The sequence below is a fragment of the Phaseolus vulgaris genome, chromosome 3 (assembly GCF_051622355.1).
Source record: "Phaseolus vulgaris cultivar YP4 chromosome 3, ASM5162235v1, whole genome shotgun sequence".
Classification (NCBI taxonomy): domain Eukaryota; kingdom Viridiplantae; phylum Streptophyta; class Magnoliopsida; order Fabales; family Fabaceae; genus Phaseolus; species Phaseolus vulgaris.
The window spans coordinates 17,515,238-17,538,613 of record NC_143500.1 but is presented as its reverse complement, the minus strand read 5'-3'; the positions used below and the strand labels follow the sequence as shown (position 1 = coordinate 17,538,613).

At 32.4% G+C, this 23,376-nt stretch overlaps 1 protein-coding gene across 1 annotated transcript; it reads left to right on the top strand.

The window, feature by feature from the left end:
* Positions 1–14,077: 14,077 nt before the first annotated feature.
* On the top strand, positions 14,078–15,791 carry LOC137806788 (uncharacterized). The gene is made up of 2 exons (XM_068607069.2): positions 14,078–14,398; positions 15,149–15,791. The coding sequence occupies exons 1-2, from the start codon at positions 14,170–14,172 to the stop codon at positions 15,442–15,444; spliced, it is 525 nt and encodes a 174-aa protein (XP_068463170.1). The 5' UTR covers positions 14,078–14,169; the 3' UTR covers positions 15,445–15,791.
* Positions 15,792–23,376: the final 7,585 nt, after the last annotated feature.

The following is a 23,376-nucleotide window of genomic DNA, read 5'->3' as shown; positions in this document are numbered from 1 at the left end:
TCTGTTCATTTTATTTTCAATTTGTTCATTTTATAACAGCTTTAACTGTTTTTCAAAAATCTGTTATAAGTTGGTTTTCTATAAAATGCAAACTTGTTTCTGAGGTTAAGAGTCGTTCATACATTTGCAAAAACAAGTTTTGACAGCAGAGAATTAAGTGTTTACAAAGGATTAACATTTGTTCTTAAAAGATTTCAAAAATCACAAAGTGCTTGTTCTTGGTTTGGTTCCAAAAGCTTGGTGTGAGGTGCTGCTACTGTTCTAGCAATCTTGCCTACTGGTTTAAGGCAGATCTTTGTATCCTCAATCAGGTGTAATCGTTTCACTTCTCATTTCTTGTAATTGTTTGGTTGAACACTCTTCTTGATAGGTTTTCTTGGAGAGTGTGTGTGAGCTGAAATAGGTTTTTTCAGCAAGAGTACCTAAGTTCTTGTAGGTTTCAAGAACAGTGGGAATTGTACTTGGTTGTACTGTGTTTTAGTGATTTCCACTTGGTTTTGGTGAAGACTGGATGTAGCTCAGTTGAGTGAACCAGTATAACTGCTTGTGTTCATTCTCTCTCACTCTTTGCAATTTCGTTTCTGCATAATTGATAAAACAACAAAGAAATAAATCTGTTCAATTGAAAATAAATATGTTCTTTCTGGGCACTGTGCATACTGTTCTTAATTTCTGAAAAAGTTGTTTGAATCTGATAAGAACATATAAAATCTGCTAAAAGCCACTGGAACAGATTGACTGGTATAGGTTGCTCAAGACATTGTCAAAGCTATTAATTGAACCTTAAACAATTGCTTAAAGTTGAAGCTTGCTGTTCTGTGATTCATTGTTCTTAATTCCTGGTAAACTGTCTGATTTCAATAAGAACACTGACAATCTGTTAAAGGCTAATCAAACAGGTTGTGTGTGATAAATTGTCTCACTAATTGTCAAGCCCTTAACTGAACCTAAATCACACGAATTGGAATTAAGGTTTGCTGTTTTTGTGTTTCACTGTTTTTCAATCTGATATCTGTGTGTGTGCATCTGGAAAATCTATCTGCATAATCTTGTGATTAACCTTGCTGTATTAAAAGCTTTTCAAACAAAACAGTGCTGAAATAAATCTGTTCATTTTCACATAAATCGATTTATTTTCTGTAAAACTGTGTTAAACACTGTTTCTGCGAGAAAGTTTTAAAAGGTCAATTCACCCCCCCCCCCCTCTCGAACTTTGGCACTATTAAACCCAACAATTGGTATCAAGAGCTAGGACTTGTATTTTAATCAAGTTTGTTTGTAATAATGTCTGAGTTTAATGTGCTTTTTGCTGAGGGTTCTGCTGTCAATAGACCACCTATGTTCAATGGAATGAATTATGCATTTTGGAATGTTAGAATGAGAATTTTCATGGAATCCATTGATGCATTAATTTGGGAAGCTGTGGTCAATGGACCTTATGTGCCAATGCAGGTTGTCAAGGATGAAGAAAAGGTAAAGCCAAGATCAGAATGGAATGAGACCGAAAGGAGGAAGGCTCAACATGATCTTGTGGCCAAGAACATCATAACCTCTACATTGACAATGGATGAGTTCTTCAGGATATCTCAATGTAAGTCAGCTAAGGAGATGTGGGAAGTCTTAGAAGTGACTCATGAGGGGACTGAAGATGTGAAAAGGTCAAGGAAACATGCGCTCATCCAAGAATATGAACTGTTCAGAATGCAACCCGAGGAGAGCATTGCTGATGTGCAGAAAAGATTCACCCATATTGTGAATCACCTCACTGGCTTGGGAAAAGAATTTGACAGAGAGGAACTCAACATAAAGATATTGAAGTGCCTCGACAGAAGCTGGCAACCAAAGGTGACAGCTATTTCTGAAAGCCGTGATCTGTCAAAGTTGGGAACTGCTGCACTGTTTGGAAAGCTGATGGAGCATGAGCTAGAGCTTAAAAGACTTAAAGAGCAGGAAACAACAGAGAGAAAACCCAAAGGTCTTGCACTGAAAGCAACTGAACTAAATGAGATCAAGGAAGAAAAAGAAGATGCTGAAGATGATGATACAATCAGCCTTCTTACAAAAAGATTCAGCAAATTCCTGAGGAAGAAAAGCAAAAATAGGAACCAGCAGAAAAGAAGGTATCCTAAACCCAATGATTCAAATTCCTCTAAATATACTTGCTTTGGATGTGGCAAAACAGGGCATATCAAAACAGATTGTCCAGACAATCAAACAAGGGACAAATCTGCCAACAAGAAATTTGAAAGGAACAAGGGAAGAAGAGCCTACATCTCATAGGAGGAAAATGAAGCATCCTCAACCAGCAGTTCTTCAACAGAAGATGAGGAGAACAATTTGTGCTTCATGATGAAGGATGAGGAGTCAAGCTCTGATTCAGTAAGTAATTTTTCTGCTGATTCTGATAACTATGATGATTTGCTTGCTGCCTTCAAGGAAACACATGATGAAGCCAATAGACTAGCTGTAATATGCAATAAGCTGCAAAAGGTAAATAATGTGCTTGCACCTAGAGTAAAAACACTTGAGGAAGAATTGCATAAAGCCAAAACAGATTTGGTAAGCCTTGAACTAACTTGCTTGCATGCCTCTATTAAATCCTGTGAAAACTGCAAAAAATTGGAAAAACAAGTAGAGTATTTGCTGAAAACCCTTTCCAATTTCACCAAGGGAAGAGAAAACCTTGAGTCTCTCCTTGGATCACAGAATGCTGTTTTCAATAAGAATGGACTTGGTTATACCCCTGGAAATGTAACCAATGTCAAAAAGCTTTCAAGTTTTTTTGTTCCAGCAAAATCAGTTTTTTCAGCTTTTCACAGTGGCAAAAAGGCATCTCATGTAACCTGTTTTTACTGCATGAAATCTGGTCATACATCTAGGTCTTGCATTGCTAGAAAACATCTTGTGCCTAAGAACTTAGCAAAATGGCTACCAAAGAGAAGGTTTTAATCTATGCTGGACCCTATACTGAAAAGGGTACCATTTGTATCATTTTTATTCTGTTTTGCAGATTGGCAGCAAGAAAAATCAGTGGTACTTGGACAGTGGCTGTTCCAAGCATATGACTGGAGATCTTACAAAGTTTACCAATTTAAAGCTCAAAGCAGAAGGACATGTAACCTATGGTGATAATAACCGAGGGAGGATTTTGGGCAGAGGAACTGTTGGAACAGGGAACTCAACAACCATTGGGAATGTGCTTTATGTAGAAGGACTTAAGCATAGTTTTCTCAGCATAAGTCAGCTTTGTGACAAAGGATACAAAGTGAATTTTGAGTCAAAAGGCTGCACAATATCAAGTAATTCATCTAGTAAGGTACTGTTTACTGGTAAGAGAGTGAATAACATATATCTGCTGAATATCATGGAAACTAACTCTTCAAATGAGTGTTTGCTGTCCAGAAGTGATGAGTCTTGGTTGTGGCACAGGAGGTTGGCTCACATACACACAAATCACTTGAATAAATTGAAATCTAAAGATTTAGTTTCTGGTTGACCTAACATTAAATTTCAGGACAACAGGCTTTGTGATGCTTGTGTGAAAGGTAAACAAATCAAATCCTCTTTCAAGTTAAAGGATATTGTCTCTACAAAAAATCCATTGGATGTGTTACATATGGACTTATTTGGTCCATCTAGAGTTGCTAGCTTGGTTGGAAATTTGTATGCTTTAGTTGTTGTGGATGATTACTCTAGATTTACATGGACTTTATTTCTTGCACATAAACATGATGCTTACACTGCCTTTAAGAAATTAGCAAAAATTCTGCAAAATGAAAATGGTTGCTGCATTAAATCAATTCGAAGTGATCATGGGGGAGAGTTTCAAAATGCTAAGTTTGAGAGGTTCTGTGAGAAACATGGGATAACTCATACCTTTTCAGCCCCTAGGACACCTCAACAAAATGGTGTAGTTGAAAGGAAAAATAGATCACTAGAGGAACTAGCTAGAACTATGTTAAATGAATCTAAGCTACCTAAGTATTTTTGGGTTGATGCTGTTTATACTGCAGGTTATGTCTTAAATAGGACCTTAATAAGACCAATTCTTAAGAAAACCCCATACGAATTGTATAAGGGCAGAAAACCTAGTGTAAGCCACCTTAGGGTATTTGGGTGTAAATGCTTTGTATTGAATAATGGCAAAGAAAATCTTGGTAAGTTTGATGCTAAATCTGATGAAGCTGTGCACATTGGTTATGCTTTGAATGGTCATGCATATAGAGTCTTCAATAAAAGGTTGCTCATAGTAGAAGAATCAATGCATGTTGTTTTTGATGAAACTGATCATAGTATATCTAAAACTGCTGCTGATGAACCTGACAGTAATGAATTTAAATCTATTTTAAATCAAAATGAATCGATTCATTTTGATACTGCTGATACACATACTGTACAAGAATCTACTGCAGCTGCAGGTTTGCCAAAAGAGTGGAAAACCCCAAGAGACTTAACCCTTGATAATGTCATTGGGAACATTGAGAAAGGAGTGTCAACTAGAAAATCCTTGAACAATTTCTGTGAAGCAATGGCCTTTGTATCTCAAGTTGAACCCAAGAATTTGAATGAAGCTCTCAAGGACAACAACTGGATTTTAGCTATGCAAGAGGAACTAAATCAGTTCGCTCTTAATGAGGTCTGGACTCTTGTTCCTATAATACCTGAGATGAATGTAATTGGAACAAAATGGGTATTTAGAAACAAGATGGATGAGCATGGAGTGATCACTAGAAACAAGGCTAGGCTTGTAGCTAAAGGGTACAATCAAGAAGAAGGAATAGACTATGATGAGACATATGCACCAGTGGCTCGGTTAGAAGCTGTTAGACTGCTGCTTGCCTTCTCCTGCATCAAAGGGTTCAAGTTATTTCAAATGGATGTGAAAAGTGCCTTTCTAAATGGCTATATAAATGAAGAGGTATTTGTCTCACAACCACCAGGTTTTGAAGACCATCAACATCCAGAATATGTGTTCAAACTCCAAAAGGCTCTCTATGGACTCAAGCAAGCTCCTAGGCAATGGTATGAGAGGCTAAGTGATTTTCTCACCTCACAAGGCTATGACAGAGGCACATCAGATAAGACCTTGTTCATTAAGAAGAAAGGAGATGACTCAATTCTAGTCCAAGTATATGTGGATGACATCATTTTTGGATCAAATAATGGAGAATTGTGTGAAGCTTTCGTGAAAGTCATGAAGAGTGAGTTTGAAATGTCAATGATGGGTGAGTTGAACTATTTTCTAGGCTTGCAGGTCAAACAACTCAAGGATGGAATTTTCTTAAGTCAAGCTAAGTATTGCAAGGATCTGCTGAAGAAATTTGAAATGGACAAGTGTAAACCAATCAACACACCCTTCTCAACAAGCTGTCATTTGGATCATGATGAAACTGAAATTTCTGTTGATGAAACCAAATACAGAGGACTCATAGGATCACTACTGTATCTCACTGCCAGCAGGCCAGATATAATGTTTGCAGTGTGCATGTGTGCAAGGTTTCAATCTGCTCCTAAAGAATCACACTACAATGCTGTCAAAAGGATTTTGAAGTATTTGCAAGGAACTAAAGAAGTTGGCTTGTGGTATCCAGGTAATATTTCATTAAGCTTAACTGGTTATTCTGATTCAGATTTTTCAGGTTGCAAAATTGACAGGAAGAGCACAAGTGGAACCTGTCATTTGCTTGGATCAAGCTTGATCTCATGGCAATGCAAAAAGCAAGCTTGTGTAGCTCTTTCCACTGCTGAAGCAGAATACATTGCAGCAGGGAGTTGCTGTGCTCAAACTATATGGCTAAGACAACAATTGAATGATTTTGGTATCTTACTTAACCATATACCTCTGTTGTGTGACAATACAAGTGCAATCAACTTAACCAAAAATCCTGTCATGCATTCAAGAACCAAACACATTGAAATTAGGCATCATTTTCTAAGGGAACACATATCTAATGGAACATGTGATATTAAGTTCATTGGTACTGATTTACAACTTGCTGATTTGTTCACAAAACCATTAGCCAAAGATAGGTTTAATTTTCTGCTTAATGAATTGGGTATTATAAATGTCAATTGTGCCTAGCAGTGAAAAATTAAATCTGTTTATTCGCAATTGAATGTGTTTATTTTCTGCACTGATATGCATTGATGACTAGGAAAGAGAAATTTTGATCTTTGACTGCTTGACTGACCTAGTGGGCATTAACCTCTGTACCTTTGACGGTTTTGGTCATGGTTATGTAACCGATTTGATGGTTTGGGTGCTCAATAAGAGTTTGAGTGTATGCATCGTGACCCTAAATATTTGGTGCATATTTTCAAAGATTCTCTGCACAAATTCAGAGCATAAAATCTTCATGCATATCCACTCATAACTGCCATATCAATCCATTTATTCTGCTATAAATCTGTGTGAATACTTGCTACCCACATTGGCCATTCTCTTTCTGTTCTCACCATTTGAAACCAAGAAAAGAATTCAAGTTCAACCATGGCTTCTTCTTCCAAGAAACAGAAAAATAAGGGGAAGCAAAGCACCTTTCAAGGTGTGTTAGAAGGATGGTTCGCTGGAAATGAAGAAGGCATTAATGCCTACATTCATGAGACAAGCAGGAAGCAGATCAACATACCCAAAGTGCTGGATTTCAACTGGTTGAAATCTGAAAAATTGGTAGAAACAAGGGCTGTGTTGAAGCACCAGAAACTGAAAAAGATGCTGGAATTAACGGGTAATGTTTATCCTGACTTGGTTAAGGTGTTTTATACTAACCTCACATTGGATGGGAAGAATGTTGTCTCTTATGTGAAAGGGATCAAGATGAAGATCACAAGTGAGGTGTGGAATTCTGTGGCTGGAATAAAATATGTTGGTTTGAAAGTAGGAAAGGGAAACACCAGTGGAATCCAAGAATTCAACAAGCTGCAATATTATAAGAGTTGCATGAGGAATCCTACAGAGAGTATAAACAGGTTCCATGCAGGGCATTTGAACCTCACTCCACGCCTAGTTGCATACATCATAGCATGGCAACTGATTCCAAGAGGGACAAACCATGCTGTCTTACATGAAGAGGATCTCATTCTCCTATATTGCATCATGAACCAGATTAAGGTAAACTGGGTGTTCATTGTCAATGAACACATGCTCAAGTAAAAAAGGTTGGTCGATTACCGCTTTCCCTATGCTATTCTTGTTTCCAAATTAATTGATTACTTTGGTGTTGATGTTACAAATGAGAGAAATGACCCTATCAAAGCTGTAAGTGAGATTGATACTTCAACTCTCACCAAAATGGGTTTTCACAAAATTGAAGACAAGTGGGTGGTTCTCAAGGAGAAGGACCCTCAAGCAGAACATGAGGATGAGGATGAAGTTGTTCCTATGGATGATGACTCACCTGCTACCCAATCTGAACATGAGGAAGTTGCTGCAAATGCCATAGTTGCCTATCAAGGTCCAGAATACCGAGGAGAACCAATGTCTATGTTTGAAAGGCAAGTGCTGTATCATCTTGATGTCATGTCTGCAGAACAAAGGGCATACTTTGAGACTACTCATGCAAGGTTTCAACACCTTGATGATCAGATTGAAGGGGTTCAGGCACAACTTGCAGAGCTTTACTACAAGGATCAGTAGTCTTCTGTTTTTAATACTGTTTTTATCATCTTTCAAATGTCTGTAATGCTGAACAATATGGTTTTATTTTTCTGGACTATTATGGTTATGGTTTCTGTTTCATATTTGCTTTCCCTATGCTTATATGCTGTTTGATGAATCCAAAGGGGGAGAAAAATAGCTGCTGAAAACTGAAACAGGGAGTTAATTCTGCACCTTAAAACCATGTCTTATGCTATGCAATACTGCTGTTTTTTTCTGGTTTAAAATCTGGTGCAGTGCAGGTGCTTAAAGCAACAAAGTTATGAGGTTAGCTATGGGGATTTGTCTCCATCAAACAGGGGGAGATTGTTGAAGATGGTTGCTGCCCCTTCAAGATTGTGTTTGATGAAGACTTCTATGTACATTTCATTTGTATTTTGCTTTGCTTTAAGTGTGTCTTAGGTAGTGCTTAGAGGTTGTCTAAGAGTGGGCTTTTTGCTGAGTAACTCACCTCATAACCACTGACCATGTGATAAGAACAAGCATAAGTTTTCTTAAACTGTTTTTCACATGTTTTACAAAAAACACGTTTACTGCATAAAAATAAATCTGTTCTTTTCTAAATAAACAGATTCATTTTTACACTGATGCCTTGGCTAAGTCTTGTAAAAATTAGATTTTGTGCATCAGGTATTTTGACTAAGTCTTCTTCTTTTCAAAACGACTGAGTTTTAAATTGTTTAACTTTCTCTGTAAATGAATAGATTCTTTTTGTCTCTGGTGCCATGTCAAGCTTAAACGTTTTTCAGTTTTATCTCAGCACCAGAATGGTTGACTAAGTCTCCTCACTTAACAAATTCTCTAACTGCTTTTGAAAATAAATCTGTTCATTTTATTTTCAATTTGTTCATTTTATAACAGCTTTAACTGTTTTTCAAAAATCTGTTATAAGTTGGTTTTCTATAAAATGCAAACTTGTTTCTGAGGTTAAGAGTCGTTCATACATTTGCAAAAACAAGTTTTGACAGCAGAGAATTAAGTGTTTACAAAGGATTAGCATTTGTTCTTCAAAGATTTCAAAAATCACAAAGTGCTTGTTCTTGGTTTGGTTCCAAAAGCTTGGTGTGAGGTGCTGCTACTGTTCTAGCAATCTTGCCTACTGGTTTAAGGCAGATCTTTGTATCCTCAATCAGGTGTAATCGTTTCACTTCTCATTTCTTGTAATTGTTTGGTTGAACACTCTTCTTGATAGGTTTTCTTGGAGAGTGTGTGTGAGCTGAAATAGGTTTTTTCAGCAAGAGTACCTAAGTTCTTGTAGGTTTCAAGAACAGTGGGAATTGTACTTGGTTGTACTGTGTTTTAGTGATTTCCACTTGGTTTTGGTGAAGACTGGATGTAGCTCAGTTGAGTGAACCAGTATAACTGCTTGTGTTCATTCTCTCTCACTCTTTGCAATTTCGTTTCTGCATAATTGATAAAACAACAAAGAAATAAATCTGTTCAATTGAAAATAAATATGTTCTTTCTGGGCACTGTGCATACTGTTCTTAATTTCTGAAAAAGTTGTTTGAATCTGATAAGAACATATAAAATCTGCTAAAAGCCACTGGAACAGATTGACTGGTATAGGTTGCTCAAGACATTGTCAAAGCTATTAATTGAACCTTAAACAATTGCTTAAAGTTGAAGCTTGCTGTTCTGTGATTCATTGTTCTTAATTCCTGGTAAACTGTCTGATTTCAATAAGAACACTGACAATCTGTTAAAGGCTAATCAAACAGGTTGTGTGTGATAAATTGTCTCACTAATTGTCAAGCCCTTAACTGAACCTAAATCACACGAATTGGAATTAAGGTTTGCTGTTTTTGTGTTTCACTGTTTTTCAATCTGATATCTGTGTGTGTGCATCTGGAAAATCTATCTGCATAATCTTGTGATTAACCTTGCTGTATTAAAAGCTTTTCAAACAAAACAGTGCTGAAATAAATCTGTTCATTTTCACATAAATCGATTTATTTTCTGTAAAACTGTGTTAAACACTGTTTCTGCGAGAAAGTTTTAAAAGGTCAATTCACCCCCCCTCTTGAACTTTGGCACTATTAAACCCAACAAAAGGTAGGGTAAATACTAGCTTAACCCTAGGGGACACATGGAGAAGAAATGGACTTGACACAAGTCCAATTTACTAAGTACATTCTAATTTATGCTAAGTGAACACTGATCTACTAAAATTAAAAATATGGTGTTCAGATCCCATCATGTGGGCTTTGCTACTGGTAGGCACTAGCTATGACATGATCCTGATCTAACCTTGAATTCTGTATCATGCTCCAGATCATCTTTCTGGAAGGTTGGACTAGTTCAGTAAATACTCTATCTCTCAGGATTTCATCAATCCTTGTGTCATGATATTAATATATGGGATAACAAATAAACTTATACTTATATATTATTTAAATACGTTTTGAAGTTGATGAAAAACATCTAAATTAATGTAGATACACATTATGAAAAAGATTTAACTTTTTAAATCAAGTAAGAGAACAAAATTAAGTAAAAATTGTCTTTGTTTTAAAACTACTAAAATGTTATTATTTGATATTTTATTTTAAAATTTGTAGTTATAATTTTTTTTATTTGATATGGAAAAGAAGAAAATGTAAGCTTTTTAGTTCACTTTTTGACAATATAATGTGTATTTGTTTTTGTAAAAACTAATTTTATTATATATTTTTATTTACTTTAAATTAAATTTTTATTTAAGTTAATATTTTTAAAAATTATTTAAAATTTTATAAAAATTACAAATACATACTATAAAAAAAACTACAAATATTTTTCAAACAATACTCAACAAACTAACAAAATTAAAAAAGGACAAATACTTGTAAAGCGACGGATAGCTTATAACAACTACTTGTTACCTCTCCAACCATTACGACTTAATATATTAAATGCACGTGTAATATTAATTATATATTTAATAAATACAATACATAATATTATCGTGTTTGTTAATATATATATATATATATATATATATATATTGAATTCATTATTGAGTGTAATATTAATTAATTATTTAATAAATAAAACAAATAATATTTTTTAATGATTAAATGCATAAATAATAATTAATTTATATTTAATAACAGACTTAGAAAATTATTAAATAGAAACTAATTTTAAAGACAAAAAATAATTAATTATTATACTAACTAAATTAAATGCCATTTTAAAGACTAAAAAAGTTATTAGTTTCTATTATTGATAAATAGTTTCTAAATTACCTTGATAGCTAATTAGATACCAATTTAAAAATTATTTATCAATAATAAAAACTAATTTAGAAATCAATAGTTTTTTTAGATTTTAAAACGGTTGTCTAATTTAGTCACTTTTCTTTTATTTATATATATATATATATATTTCTGATTCCCTCTTTAACTGCTCTCAAATTTTTTCTTATTTTATCCTTAGATTAATATTTGGTTTATTTTGGTTCTTGCGTCATTTTCTACTTTTAAAAAATATTTGAAATAGATTATCGGTTTTGAATTGAAAGATATAATTTATTTTAAAATTATGAGAGAGAAACAAATACTAGGAAACGTGGCCAAAGTAGTGGCAACAATTTTGAAATGTAACATCTTCTTTTTAACTTCTTTCATAAATATTTTAACTCCCCACTTCTTGGGTTAACCTCTATGATTTCCCTTTAACTGTTAACTCCTTATTTTAAGTCATTTAATAGTGCTCCCCCTTTAACTCCTTATTTTAAGTCACTGACACCCAACATTCTCAGAATAAATTATTACTTTTACTTTTGGAGAATAAGAAGAAGGCGAAAGAAAGAGAAGTGTTATTCTATATGTTCATTCTTTTTGTTAGTATGTTTCCTCTTAATGGAGAGTGACGAAGACGAAGAATGGTTCCGATGGAGTTATTGGAAAGAAGGCTTAACATATGTAATTCAGGGGTACCATCACCGAGTCAGACACCTAATTGAAAGGGAGACATGCGCAACTCCTTGACTCGATCATTGGTGTACGCTACTCCTCTCCAATCGGTGCACGCTACTGCCGCTTACTAATGCCATAACAACTCCCTTTTTTTTTTGTTTCGGTTCGTTTTTTTATAATAATTTATTATTTACATTTTTGTCTCCTCTTCCCTTTCTATCTTTTTTTGTTCTTCTACAATAATGTTCTTCTATAATAATTTATTATTTACGTCTCTCTCTTCTTTTCCTTTTCTATTTTTTTTTCTTTCTGCTATAATAATTTATTATTTAGTCTCTCTCTCCTCTTCTCTTTTTATCTTTTTTGTTCGTTCTTTTATAATAATTTATTATTTACGTCTCTCTCATTTTCTGTAACTATACCAACCTTTTTTAAAAATACCATTATCTTTGAGTTGATTTGAGTTCTAATGTGATCATTCATTTTTTAAATTGTTTTTGTTCAATATTTTTGTAATATAAAAATGTGTATATTTAATTGTTGTGTAATAACATAAACGATTAGTAGATTTTAATTTGATTAAATTTTATATTTAATTATATAAAAATAAAAAAAATAAAAAATGCGGATGCACAGTCGCAAGAACACCTGTGCCGGCTAGTATATATAATATGTTTATATGAAATATCATATATTTAATAATCTTAAAAAGGAAAGTTTAAAACGATGTAATTTTTTTAAAGTTTTATTAAAAAATTCAAAATATATATTTATTCTGAATTTGAATTTATTTTATGAAAATAATTTCTTTAATACTAATAAAATTAATATTAATTAAATTTAGACTAGATTATTAATATAATTAAAAAAAATTCACAAATTTATTGATTTTTATTAATTTTATAAAATAAAAATTTAAACTTTTTAAACTTTTTAACAAGCTAACCCACCAATACTCCTCTAATCTAACGAGCTTCTAACCAAATCAGGCTAAAATGTTTAACCCATTTTGAATTATGGCAGCGACTTATGATTTGGTTTTGAAGAGCTGTGAAATAATCAGACCGAATTATAATTAATGAAACATACTAATAATCAATATCTGTTCGTCCACAATATATAAAGGTAGGAATAAATGTTAAACCAATTTTTTTTTTAATAAAGCCACAACTTTTTAATAGTATACGGTATTAAATACATGTTTCATACATTGAATATTTTATAGCAATATCCAAGTATTATTTTAATAACCTTATGCTCATCATTTCTACTGTGTCATATTTTTTAAGAATTTTCTCTCCATAACTTTTCTGGTTGAGAGTAAATAAATAAATTCTAGTTATTGCTTTTAAAGTAGCTATAGCTATACACCATAATTGTTGACCTGCAATGTATATAAAGAAAATATAGTTGAACACAGGCTTGAAAAAAAGACTAGGCATAAAAAAAAATGCTCAAAGTTATGCAACCAACATTATGCTATATACGTGTCATGCTTAAAACTTTGTTCACTCTTAAACTAATTTTAATAATGAAAGAAACAATTAAATTCAATATATATACGTACTAGTGTAGACGATGATATATATATATATAGTAGGCCACCAACCTCATACCTTAACTTCCTTTTCTAACTTCTTTCTTCTCTTATTCGCATTCCTTTTGTCCAACCTAATTTTTCCATCTTTTATACCAATGTTAATCCCTTTAACATCAAGCATTAAAGTTACTATTATTTATATATGCATGGTTATGCTCCATGAAATTAAGTGGAGATGTTTCAAAGAAAAATATTGGAGGCAACAATTTGTACACTATTTATTACATCACCATTTATCTCTCACTTAATGGATTTTTTTATTAAAATGGTGAAATTTTATCCCTCAATTACTTAAATGAATAAAATTTTAAAAAAACACTAAAATCAACAAATCGTAATATAAGACACAATTTTATTATGAAGAAGTTAGATTAAAGTGACATGATTTTAGTTCACAATTTAGTATAATTAAATTTTAACTAAAGTTATGGAAGGTGAAACGATTTTAGTGCACGACTTTAATATAATTCAATTTTAACTATAATCGTATAAGTGACACGATTTATCCATTTTAACATTTTTAAATATTTTACTTATTTCAACAATTAAAAGATAAAATTAAACTGGACGACTTACTCATTTTAATAATTTTTACTTATTTCAACAATTCATAGATAAAATTAGATTAAACAACTTACTTATTTTAATATTTTTTTTTTAAATTTTACCTATTTCCTCAATTAAGAGATAAAATTAGAAAACTACCCTTAGTTTCTACTATAACCAATGACACAATAAATTTGGTTTTACTGATTGTCACAGACCTCACATTAAGACGTAATATTTGATTAATTAATTAATTAATGGGATAGGTTAACTAAACATCAAAGTCAAACCTATAAGGGCATTTTGGAAAATTTGAGAGGGCAATGGAACCACAGAGGCTTATATAAATGCAAAGGAAGTAGCACCTAATAATTTGTATTGTGTTGTGTTGTCTCTTGAAGAGGGTTCAACATATATATATCTTTCGTAAAGTAGCCAAAGTTGATAAACAAATTAACACGAAGATGATGGTGAACTACTCATGCGGCTGCCACACCCTTGTCACGCTACTTTTCATCTTCGTGCTTGCTTCTTTGGCCGCAGGAGAGGACAACCCTTTGTTGGAGTTATTATCAAATAGAGATGAAGTGGTGCACATTGCTGGCTATGGAGAGGAGAAGCTATCCACAGTCCTCATCACAGGCTCGGTTAGTTGCGAAGCACCTCACCAACTTCATGCATGGCCACTACAAGGTACCTGGATTTCTAAACCTATATAATCAAGTTCAGTTAACATATAACTTTGTAGCATGCAAATAGAGCTCAGATACACGTTTCTGATTTTTCATATATTCCTTCATTAAGTACCATGTTAATAGCTAATAATGAACTTGCCTGTTAAAAGTGTATATATCAAACTAAGAATATATATATATATTTATATACACGCACTCAGACGAAGAAGTGCGTGTTTAGGGGAGTGGTGTGTTTTCTGTGGAGCAGGTTGAAAGTAAAGCAACAAGTAGATGTTTCTAATATTTCACATGACTCAATGGTTTTGGTAGAAAGAAGAATGAGATTATAATGTTTTCCAAAACACTAGGGAATGGTTTGGCTAAAAACAAACGCCAATATTGCACAACTGAAGATCAGCAGTTGGTGTTGCATTGTTTGGTGGCAAGCGAAAGCTTGTTTGGTGAAATTTCTGATTCGGAAAACAACACAAGTTTTGATTATAATTCACTAAATCTCTCTGGTCATTATTGATCAGCTGTCTGTGTTTGATTGTAACATAAATGAAAAAACAAATTAATTGATGGCAGACATAAAATCCAATGACAATGAGTCCCAACCTTTCTGTCAAATCATAGGTGAAGGAAAATTCTTTTTCATCTCACATTATAATAACAATGGTAAATGAAGCGGAAAAAAAAGTTGTGGTTTATGGGATAAAAATAAACATGGAAGTGAATAAAGTTTTCCCGTTTTGAAAAATTGATGCAGGAGCTTGGGTTGGTTTGAAGTGCCAGAGGCATGGGAGAAAGTGGAAGGGGAAATGGTCAACGGTAGCAAGAGGTGTAAGTGATGAATTTGGAGAGTTCATAGTGGATGTCCCTTCTCATCTTCATGCTATTCCTAACTTTGAAAAGGAATGTTCAGTAAGAATTGATCGGATTCCAAAGGCCTCACTTTGTCGAGCAGTTGGTGTGAAGAAACAAAAGGGACTCAGCCTCTCTTCCTTTGGCAATGGCATTCGCACTTACAATGCTGGAAACATAAGGATCCAGCATGCCACTTAACTCATGAATCTTCAACCATGCCTCATTAGGATGGCGCTTATAGTCACAGTATTGGGTTGCATGCGTTGCTTTTAAAAGTCTGTCATTTCAGTTTGTAAAATATATTGTTTCTGTGAAACACCACTGTTTGGTCATGCAGTTGAGAAGTTCATAGGAATTGTCCCTTCATACTATTTTTCAAACCAGTTATTCCCACTTGCAATATCCACCACGGCCACCTTGAAAATTTGTGTCCACTCTACCAAGAATTACCTTAATTTAGCTCAACTAACATTCAGTTTCCAAGTTATATATCAGGCTTGTTGATGATGAACGTAGATCATATATAAAAATATTTTATAATATAATAGTTGGTGTAAATCTATCTTATCTTATAAACTGGTTTATCTTTTCTAACTTATCTTTCACTTCTTAACCAGACTTCACATTCCATAACCTAACATGTAAAATTCTTGCTTAAGAGATGTGGGGATCTAAGTCTTCTTTAGATGCATTTGAGAAATCTAAAAGAGCACATATAAAGTAAAGAAAAGTGACTCCACATAAATTAACTCAATAATGACCCAATCTAGAAATGTTTAGAATATTTTGTATTAAAACATAATTTCACTATAATATACAATAAATAGTATATCTAATTATTTTAATTTTATATAATAAATAAAATTAAATAAAAATGCATATTTTTATTTATAAAGAAATTATAATGTAATAAAAATTAGATCACTATTAATCTTAAAGATTGAGAATCATATGCTATCTTTCTTCTTTTCCCTCATTCAAACACTCAATATATACTTTCAAAATAATCCAAACTAAGGAAACATTTTATGCGAATATGTTTTGCACAGAAAAAAGAGCCTTAATTGCACATTTCACTGTAAATTAATTTTAGGAAATATTTTTTTAAACGTTTTCTCGAAAACTGTAATATATATTATTCTTGAAATAATCTAATCCAAAGTTGCACTAAAAGAAAACAATAAATTTTATAAACGAAACTTAACTATTCGACAATGATTTCAAGTTATAATCTTGGTTATGAACAGCAAAGATTCCAGCTCAACACATGACCACACATAGTTGAGATTTTAAATGTCTTTTATACTTTATCTCTTGTCAATCAAGATATATCAATGTTGTATCATGTCTTCTAGTAATTTAGTCAAATAACCTAAGATTTATAAGCTTGTTAAAAATAAAGGAAAACTAATTTTGATTAACTAAACTATTAAAAATAAAAAAGGGAATTTTTTTGGACAAGTCTCGAATCTCAAATTTTAATTGAATAAAAAGTACAATGAGAAGTAAACTGTAGCCTAAGATTTCACTTAAAAATAAAGTTTCTCTTTTAGTTAGATTAGAACTACAATCAATTGTTTTATCTTAGTTCTAATCAAAATTATACTCCATCAATTTTTTAATCATTATTTAAATATAAATAGTTGTTAAAGGTCAATAAGATAATCTCAAAAACAAGTTAACTTAAAAAAAATTAATCTTACCAATATACAATAATATCATAAAATATTACTATGGTATATAAGTTCATTTATTGAATTTTTGAGATTTAATTATTTTTTATTGTTTTTTGAGTTATGCAATAAAAAATATTCTTTTATTTGTTTTCTTATTTTTTTCACATAGGTTTGATTAATTTCCATGCTTTCTTATTTTTCTTGTGATGACATTAATACGAGATTTTAAAAAAAGTTCCTACTGAATTTGGTTCATAAAATTGAGTGTTTTTATTTATTAAGGTCGTTAGATAAAATAAAATAAATTCAAAATTTTAAAATCAAATAAAATCAAAGAGACAATGTTAATTAAATGAAAATAATAAATTTGCAAAATAAAGTTTAAAATTAAAAAAATACTAAAATTTACTCGAATACCGAAACACAAGTCATCCACAACGACACTAGTTATTATCTGTCGGAGAATATTGGTAAGAATAACAAATCCTGCACGTAACACAATAAAGCCATACATATTAATTTTGCTTTTCATCTCAAAGAAGTATTGAACAAGTAAGCTTGGATCACTAAAAGTTGTAACATGGTTAACTTAAAATAAATTTGTTTTCTTTTAATTCAAAGTATCAAAGAATATGAGGACAAAAAGAAAAAAAATCTTCTATTCAATCTCGTGATGAAATCACTAATTTAAACCCAAATTTCATTTAACTCACCCAATTTATCAAACTCCACCTAAGTCCCACTTTTTTTGTTCTTTTTTCTTCTTCTGGTCATTATAGGGCACAAAGGTGAGTTATTATTATCATCTTTGGATACCATTCTTTTATCTCTTTTGGGCCAAGCTTAATGTAACACTCTAATACTCAATTTGCTTGCCGATTTCTTTTCTGCATGATTTCTTCCTGCACCACAATAATTTTTTTTTAAATATCCATTTTGGTTCCTAACATCTGGAACACAAATTTATATTTCACATTATAAAATTTAAAAAATAAAAAAAAAAATTATTTTAAATTGTACAATCTGATATAAAATTTGAATTCTGTATTATATTTGTATTTTGAATTATGCAATATAAAATAAAAAAATTGTATATAGATTTCTATAATTTAAAATGTAAATTTTGTATTTCAGATGATACAATTCACAATAAAAAAATCACAAATTTTAATTTCTGAATTTTGTAATTCAGAAAATCTATAAATTTCACATTCCAAAATTAAAACAAAATATTTAATAAAAGTATCAAAAAATAATTTAAATATTTTCTAAAGTATGGAAAGAGGGAAGAAAGGAATAGAGGTGTGGGAAGAATTCTGTCATTTGCTTTCCTATTCCTAAGATGGACCAAACAGTTATTTTTCCATTACATTAAAAGTTAAGGGTTCGAACATCAATATTTATCTATTTATCTCAAAGAGGATGCAAGGAGTTTTTTATTGAAAAAAATAAAAAAAATATTTTTGCTAAAAACTTTTAACAATAAACAAGGTCTTGATCAAACACGTACCACAAATTACAAAATGGACTCAAGGCCAATTATATACACGTAAACCACTGGTGTCATTCCCCATATATCACAACACTGCCTCACTAGAATAATTCTAATTAAGAAAACAAGTGTGTTTATTACAAACATATCACACGCATTAACCATAATGATTTTTTCACAAAAACTTCAGAGTGCAACTAGAATCACGCTAAACTACAATAATATTTCATGTCATGAAGAGACAAACAAGCAAGAAACATAGACAAAATTATCCATTTAACAATGAACAAAATTTTAAAACTAGATTTGAAGAAGAAAAAATAAATAAAGGAAATTTGAAGGCTAACCTTGGGAGGACTGGTTATTAACCTCCTCTTTCCCGTGCATCCTTATCATCAATTGTGCATGTTCCCAACCCCTTAAACATGTTTGTACTGGTCTCTAGTACATTTTGGCCATTACACATAGGAAGCAAATGAGACATTTTCATATTTTTTCCAACTCACTAGCCTATAGCTTAAATGGCTCAAATCAAACAAGCTTCAACTAAGATAAATTGGAGTTTTTTTTCTTTTTTCTTTGCCCGATTTCAACCAATTTTTGTGTCTTATCATATCAACCCGTAAACAAACACCTTTATAAATTTGGTGGTTTAAGATATCAAAACATTAAAATAACCTTATCTTGTATTTAACCTTGAATTTTCTTTCACGAAGATTAATTATATCTTATGTGATCTTCAAGAAGGTCATTCCAAAATAATGAGATTTTTTTTTTGAAGTCTTCTGCCATGCTAGGTCTGTAACAACAAAATCAACAAGAAAAATAAATTTATTTACCTTTACCTACATATTTACCACTATTTTTTAAGATATTTAGTAGAACTATCTATAGATTTCACCCCTAATGGGTTCATCCATACAGCTCCAACATAGGTGGGGACATTAAATATAATGAAATTTCCAAGATCTTTATATTTTGCAAATTACATCCTATTTAGTTCCATGGCTATTGAGAATAACATTGTTTATAATCTGATGGAGATCAAGAAGAAGAGAATGAGGTTGAAGTTCAAGATGCTCAAAGACATATTAGCTCATCATTCTTTTTATCTCAAAGGATTACAAGGAGCAAAGCTAAAGAGTTAGGTAGTAGGCTTCAAATGTTTTCTCTTTTTATAGTTTCTTTTGTATAAAATTTAAAAACACATAGAGTAGTGTTTAGGAAGGTGCTGAAGAGGGAAACCTAAGACACCTAATTTGTATAGCATCTATAGGCGTTAGTTTTAGGAAAAATCTAGAAGGTGCCTCTTCACTCTCCATTTAGGCGCTAGAATAGGAAGAGTTAAGAAGGCTACCTTGCAAAGCTTCTCTTGTAAGCTTCCTTTGTAATAGTGACCGGTCCTCCTCCCTATAAAAGGAAGGCATAGGTCTGAAATAATAGAATTGATTTTGTGAGTAAAGAACCTCTCCCAAATTGGTGAGTGAATTGAGAGAGACATGTGTCTTCTTCTCTTCTAGTCTTATCTTGAGTGCATTCTTGGACTCTCAAGTGGTGGCAACTACACTCATCTTGAAGTCATTCGTCCTTCAAGTGGCGTGCACATCTCCAAGAGCTCCAACCACATAAGTTTCCTTGTTCTTGTCATCTCCTTCTTCCATTTCCATTCCAAAACAAACTCTAAAACATGTCTTTGTTGTTTTTTGTCATTTCAATCGGTAGAACTTGTTTGTCTTGTGTTTATATTTGGTAGTTTCATTTAGTTTGTTGTTCTTGTAAGTTTAATTGTGTTTCCTTGAGTTTTAATCGGTTCATTTGTGTTGTTTCTTGTTTTAATCGGTTCATATGTTCAAATATGGGTTTCTATGTGAGTTTGGCTTGGTTACTTGTGTTTTGGTGAGTTCTCGAATGATAAGAACATTGATCCAATTCTTAAAAAGTGCCTAATCATATTCCAACTCTTGTTGAATCCATAACATGTTCATATCATATCTCCATCATGTTATTGGAATCATATCATGTTGTATCAGGAGTCTTAGGTTTGTTCTTGTGTATGTTTGAGTTGTTTTGGCACTTTTAATTCAAGAACTTTACATTCTTGTTGTTACCTTTCGGTTTTAGGTTTATTTTTGGCTATTTCTTGCTATTTTCTTGTTCTTATTACATTGTGTTTGTGTCATTTTGATTTTTGAATCTCTATAAGTTTTGTCAAAGTCATGTTTATCCAAAAATGTTATCAATTCTATGTAGTCCTTTTGTTGATAATTTTGGTTTCTTAATTTTTTTAATTGAGTGCAGTTTTATGTGTTTGTTTTCTTGATCCTTTGGTGCTTTTTCTTTTTAAATTTGAGTTCTTACTTGTATTTTAGATCTATACAAGTTCTTGAAACATCAATTCTATTATGTCTTTTGAAGTTCTTAATTCTGTTTTCATTCTTGTTAGGTTTCCTCTGTTTTCTTGAAAGCGTGCTGACTCTTTCGATTTATTGCAATTTCTTTTCCAACTGGAAATTTCTTAAATTCTGGATTTGAGTTCTTAAAAGTGTTATAAAAAAGTAGAAAAAAGAAGTACATCAAAATTCCAAGTAAAAAAAAATGATAAATAAAATACGTCCAGTGTGTAATTCTTGCACAAAAACATACAGTAAACTGACAGTAATTTTGAAAAATTTATCCCAATTAATTGGTGCAATATTTTTGAGTAATTCCAGTGCCATTGTTGAGATAAGATCTTGAACTTTCTGTGCTTTAAATTTCATAATCCAGTTTGCATTATACAGTTCCAGATAAATCTGTAAAGTCACGCACAGTTTATTAAAACAATTCCAGTAGTTCTGTTTTTGTTTTCTTCATCTATTCTAGTGTTTTTCTTTAGGTTTCTTTTGTGTGCCATCCTTTAATTGAGTACCTTATTTTTCTTGCTTGTCTTTTCTTCACTTTTCTTTGAGTTTGTCATATATCTTGTCTTCCTTTTGATATAGCCTTTCTTGTTTACACATTTTCTTGCTTGTCTTTTATTGTTCTTTAAGTTTTGTGGTGTATTGACTTTGAGAAAGAGTGCTTTTGCTTTGACATATTTCATTTGAGAGTTACCAAGACCTCAAAAGCAGATTGGTTGAGGGAAGTATTCTTTCTTGGAGTGATTAGAGTGACTTTTAATTTTCAGTACAACACTATAATTGTTCCATTTTCTAACCTTGTTTTTCTTAATATTGTTTGTTATTGTGTTTGCTGTTTTCTTTTTCAAATGGATACATATTTAAGTGTTGAATCTTCCAAACCACATTCTACTCATAAAGCTTATGTTCTTAATGAATTAAAAGAGGCAAAACGAGCCCTTGCTTTAAAAGATGAAGCTATGAAAAAGTTGGAAGAGAGATTAGAAAACGTTGAATTGAAGCAAGAAAAGTCCTCACATTCCATCCATGGAAGACACCATTCTCTTAGACATTCTTCCAAAGGTTCTTGCAATGCTCACGGCCATGGAGAAGAACATAGAAGAAGGAGACATCACCATCATTCTCATGGAGATAGCCATCACCGTCAACAAAGACATCACCAAGAAGCCAAGCCTCAATTTCCTTTTGTAAAAGTACCTAGCTTTAGTGGTGATAGTGATCCTAATGTGTATTTAGATTGGGAGGCTAAATGTGAACAAATTTTTCAAGCCTATGAGGTCAATGATGACTAAAAGGTGAAAATAGCCTCTTTAGAATTCATAGATTATACCATGAAATGGTGGCATAGCATTGTAATGGACATTATATACAACAAGAGACCTCCCGGTGTTTCTTGGAACGATTTGAAAGAGTGTATGCGCCTTAGATTCGTGCCACCACACTTTAGGAAAGACCTATTGTTGAAGCTCCAACGGTTTCAACAAGGCACGCTAAGTGTGGATGCTTATTTTAAGGAGTTAGAAACGCTTTTACTTAAAGTAGACATGGATGAGACTGAGGAAGCTAAGATAGCCAAGTTTGTGAGTGGTCTAAGAAGGGATATTCAAGATGTTGTTGAACTTCAAGAGTATTCATCTTTGGGATCTTTGGTTCACCTTGCAATGAAGGTTGAATCTCAACTTGCAAAGAAAAATGCTTTAAAAAATTCTCCCAATGATGGTTACTACAATCACCAATCAAATCGTCTAGTAAGAAATGCTTTAAATGTTTGGGATACGTCACATTGCTTCTAATTGTCCTTCTAAAAGGAATATGTATGTGCATAATGGCATAGTAGTTAGTGAGCATGATTCCGATTCATCTAGGCATTCTTCACCCTCTAGGCCATCAAGTGAGCATGAGAGCGAAAGTCCACTTGAAGGAGATTTGTTGGTTGTGAAACGTCTTCTTGGTCAAGTTTTACAACCCTTTGATGAAAGTCAAAGAGAAAATATTTTTCATACAAGATGTCTCATTCAAAACAACATTTGTTCTTTGATAGTGGATGGGGGTAGTTGTGCCAATGTGGCTAGTACAAGAGTAGTAGATAAGCTTGGATTGTCTACTATCTCTCATACAAAGCCCTACAAATTACAATGGTTAAGTGAGGTAGGCGAGATCATTGTTAACAAACAAGTCCTCATAAATTTCTTTATTGGTAAATACAAAGATGAGGTCTTGTGTGATGTTGTTCCAATGGAAGCTACACATGTTCTTTTGGGTAGGCCATGGCAATTTGATAGAAAAGTTTTTCACGATGGCTTTACCAATAAACTTTCTTTTGACTTCCATGGACACATGGTCATATTAAAATCTCTCTCTCCAAGAGAAGTCCATGAGGACCAAATTCTTATGAAGAAAAAGAGGGAGAGTGAAAATACAAAAAGTTCTAAGAAGGCCCTTCTTATATCTAGCCATGAAGTCAACAAGGTAATAGTTTCTCATAATCCTATTTTTTTAGCTATTCCTAGACCTCTTGAGTTAGAAACACTTGAGGATAGTCCACATTGTTTGGATAATTTGG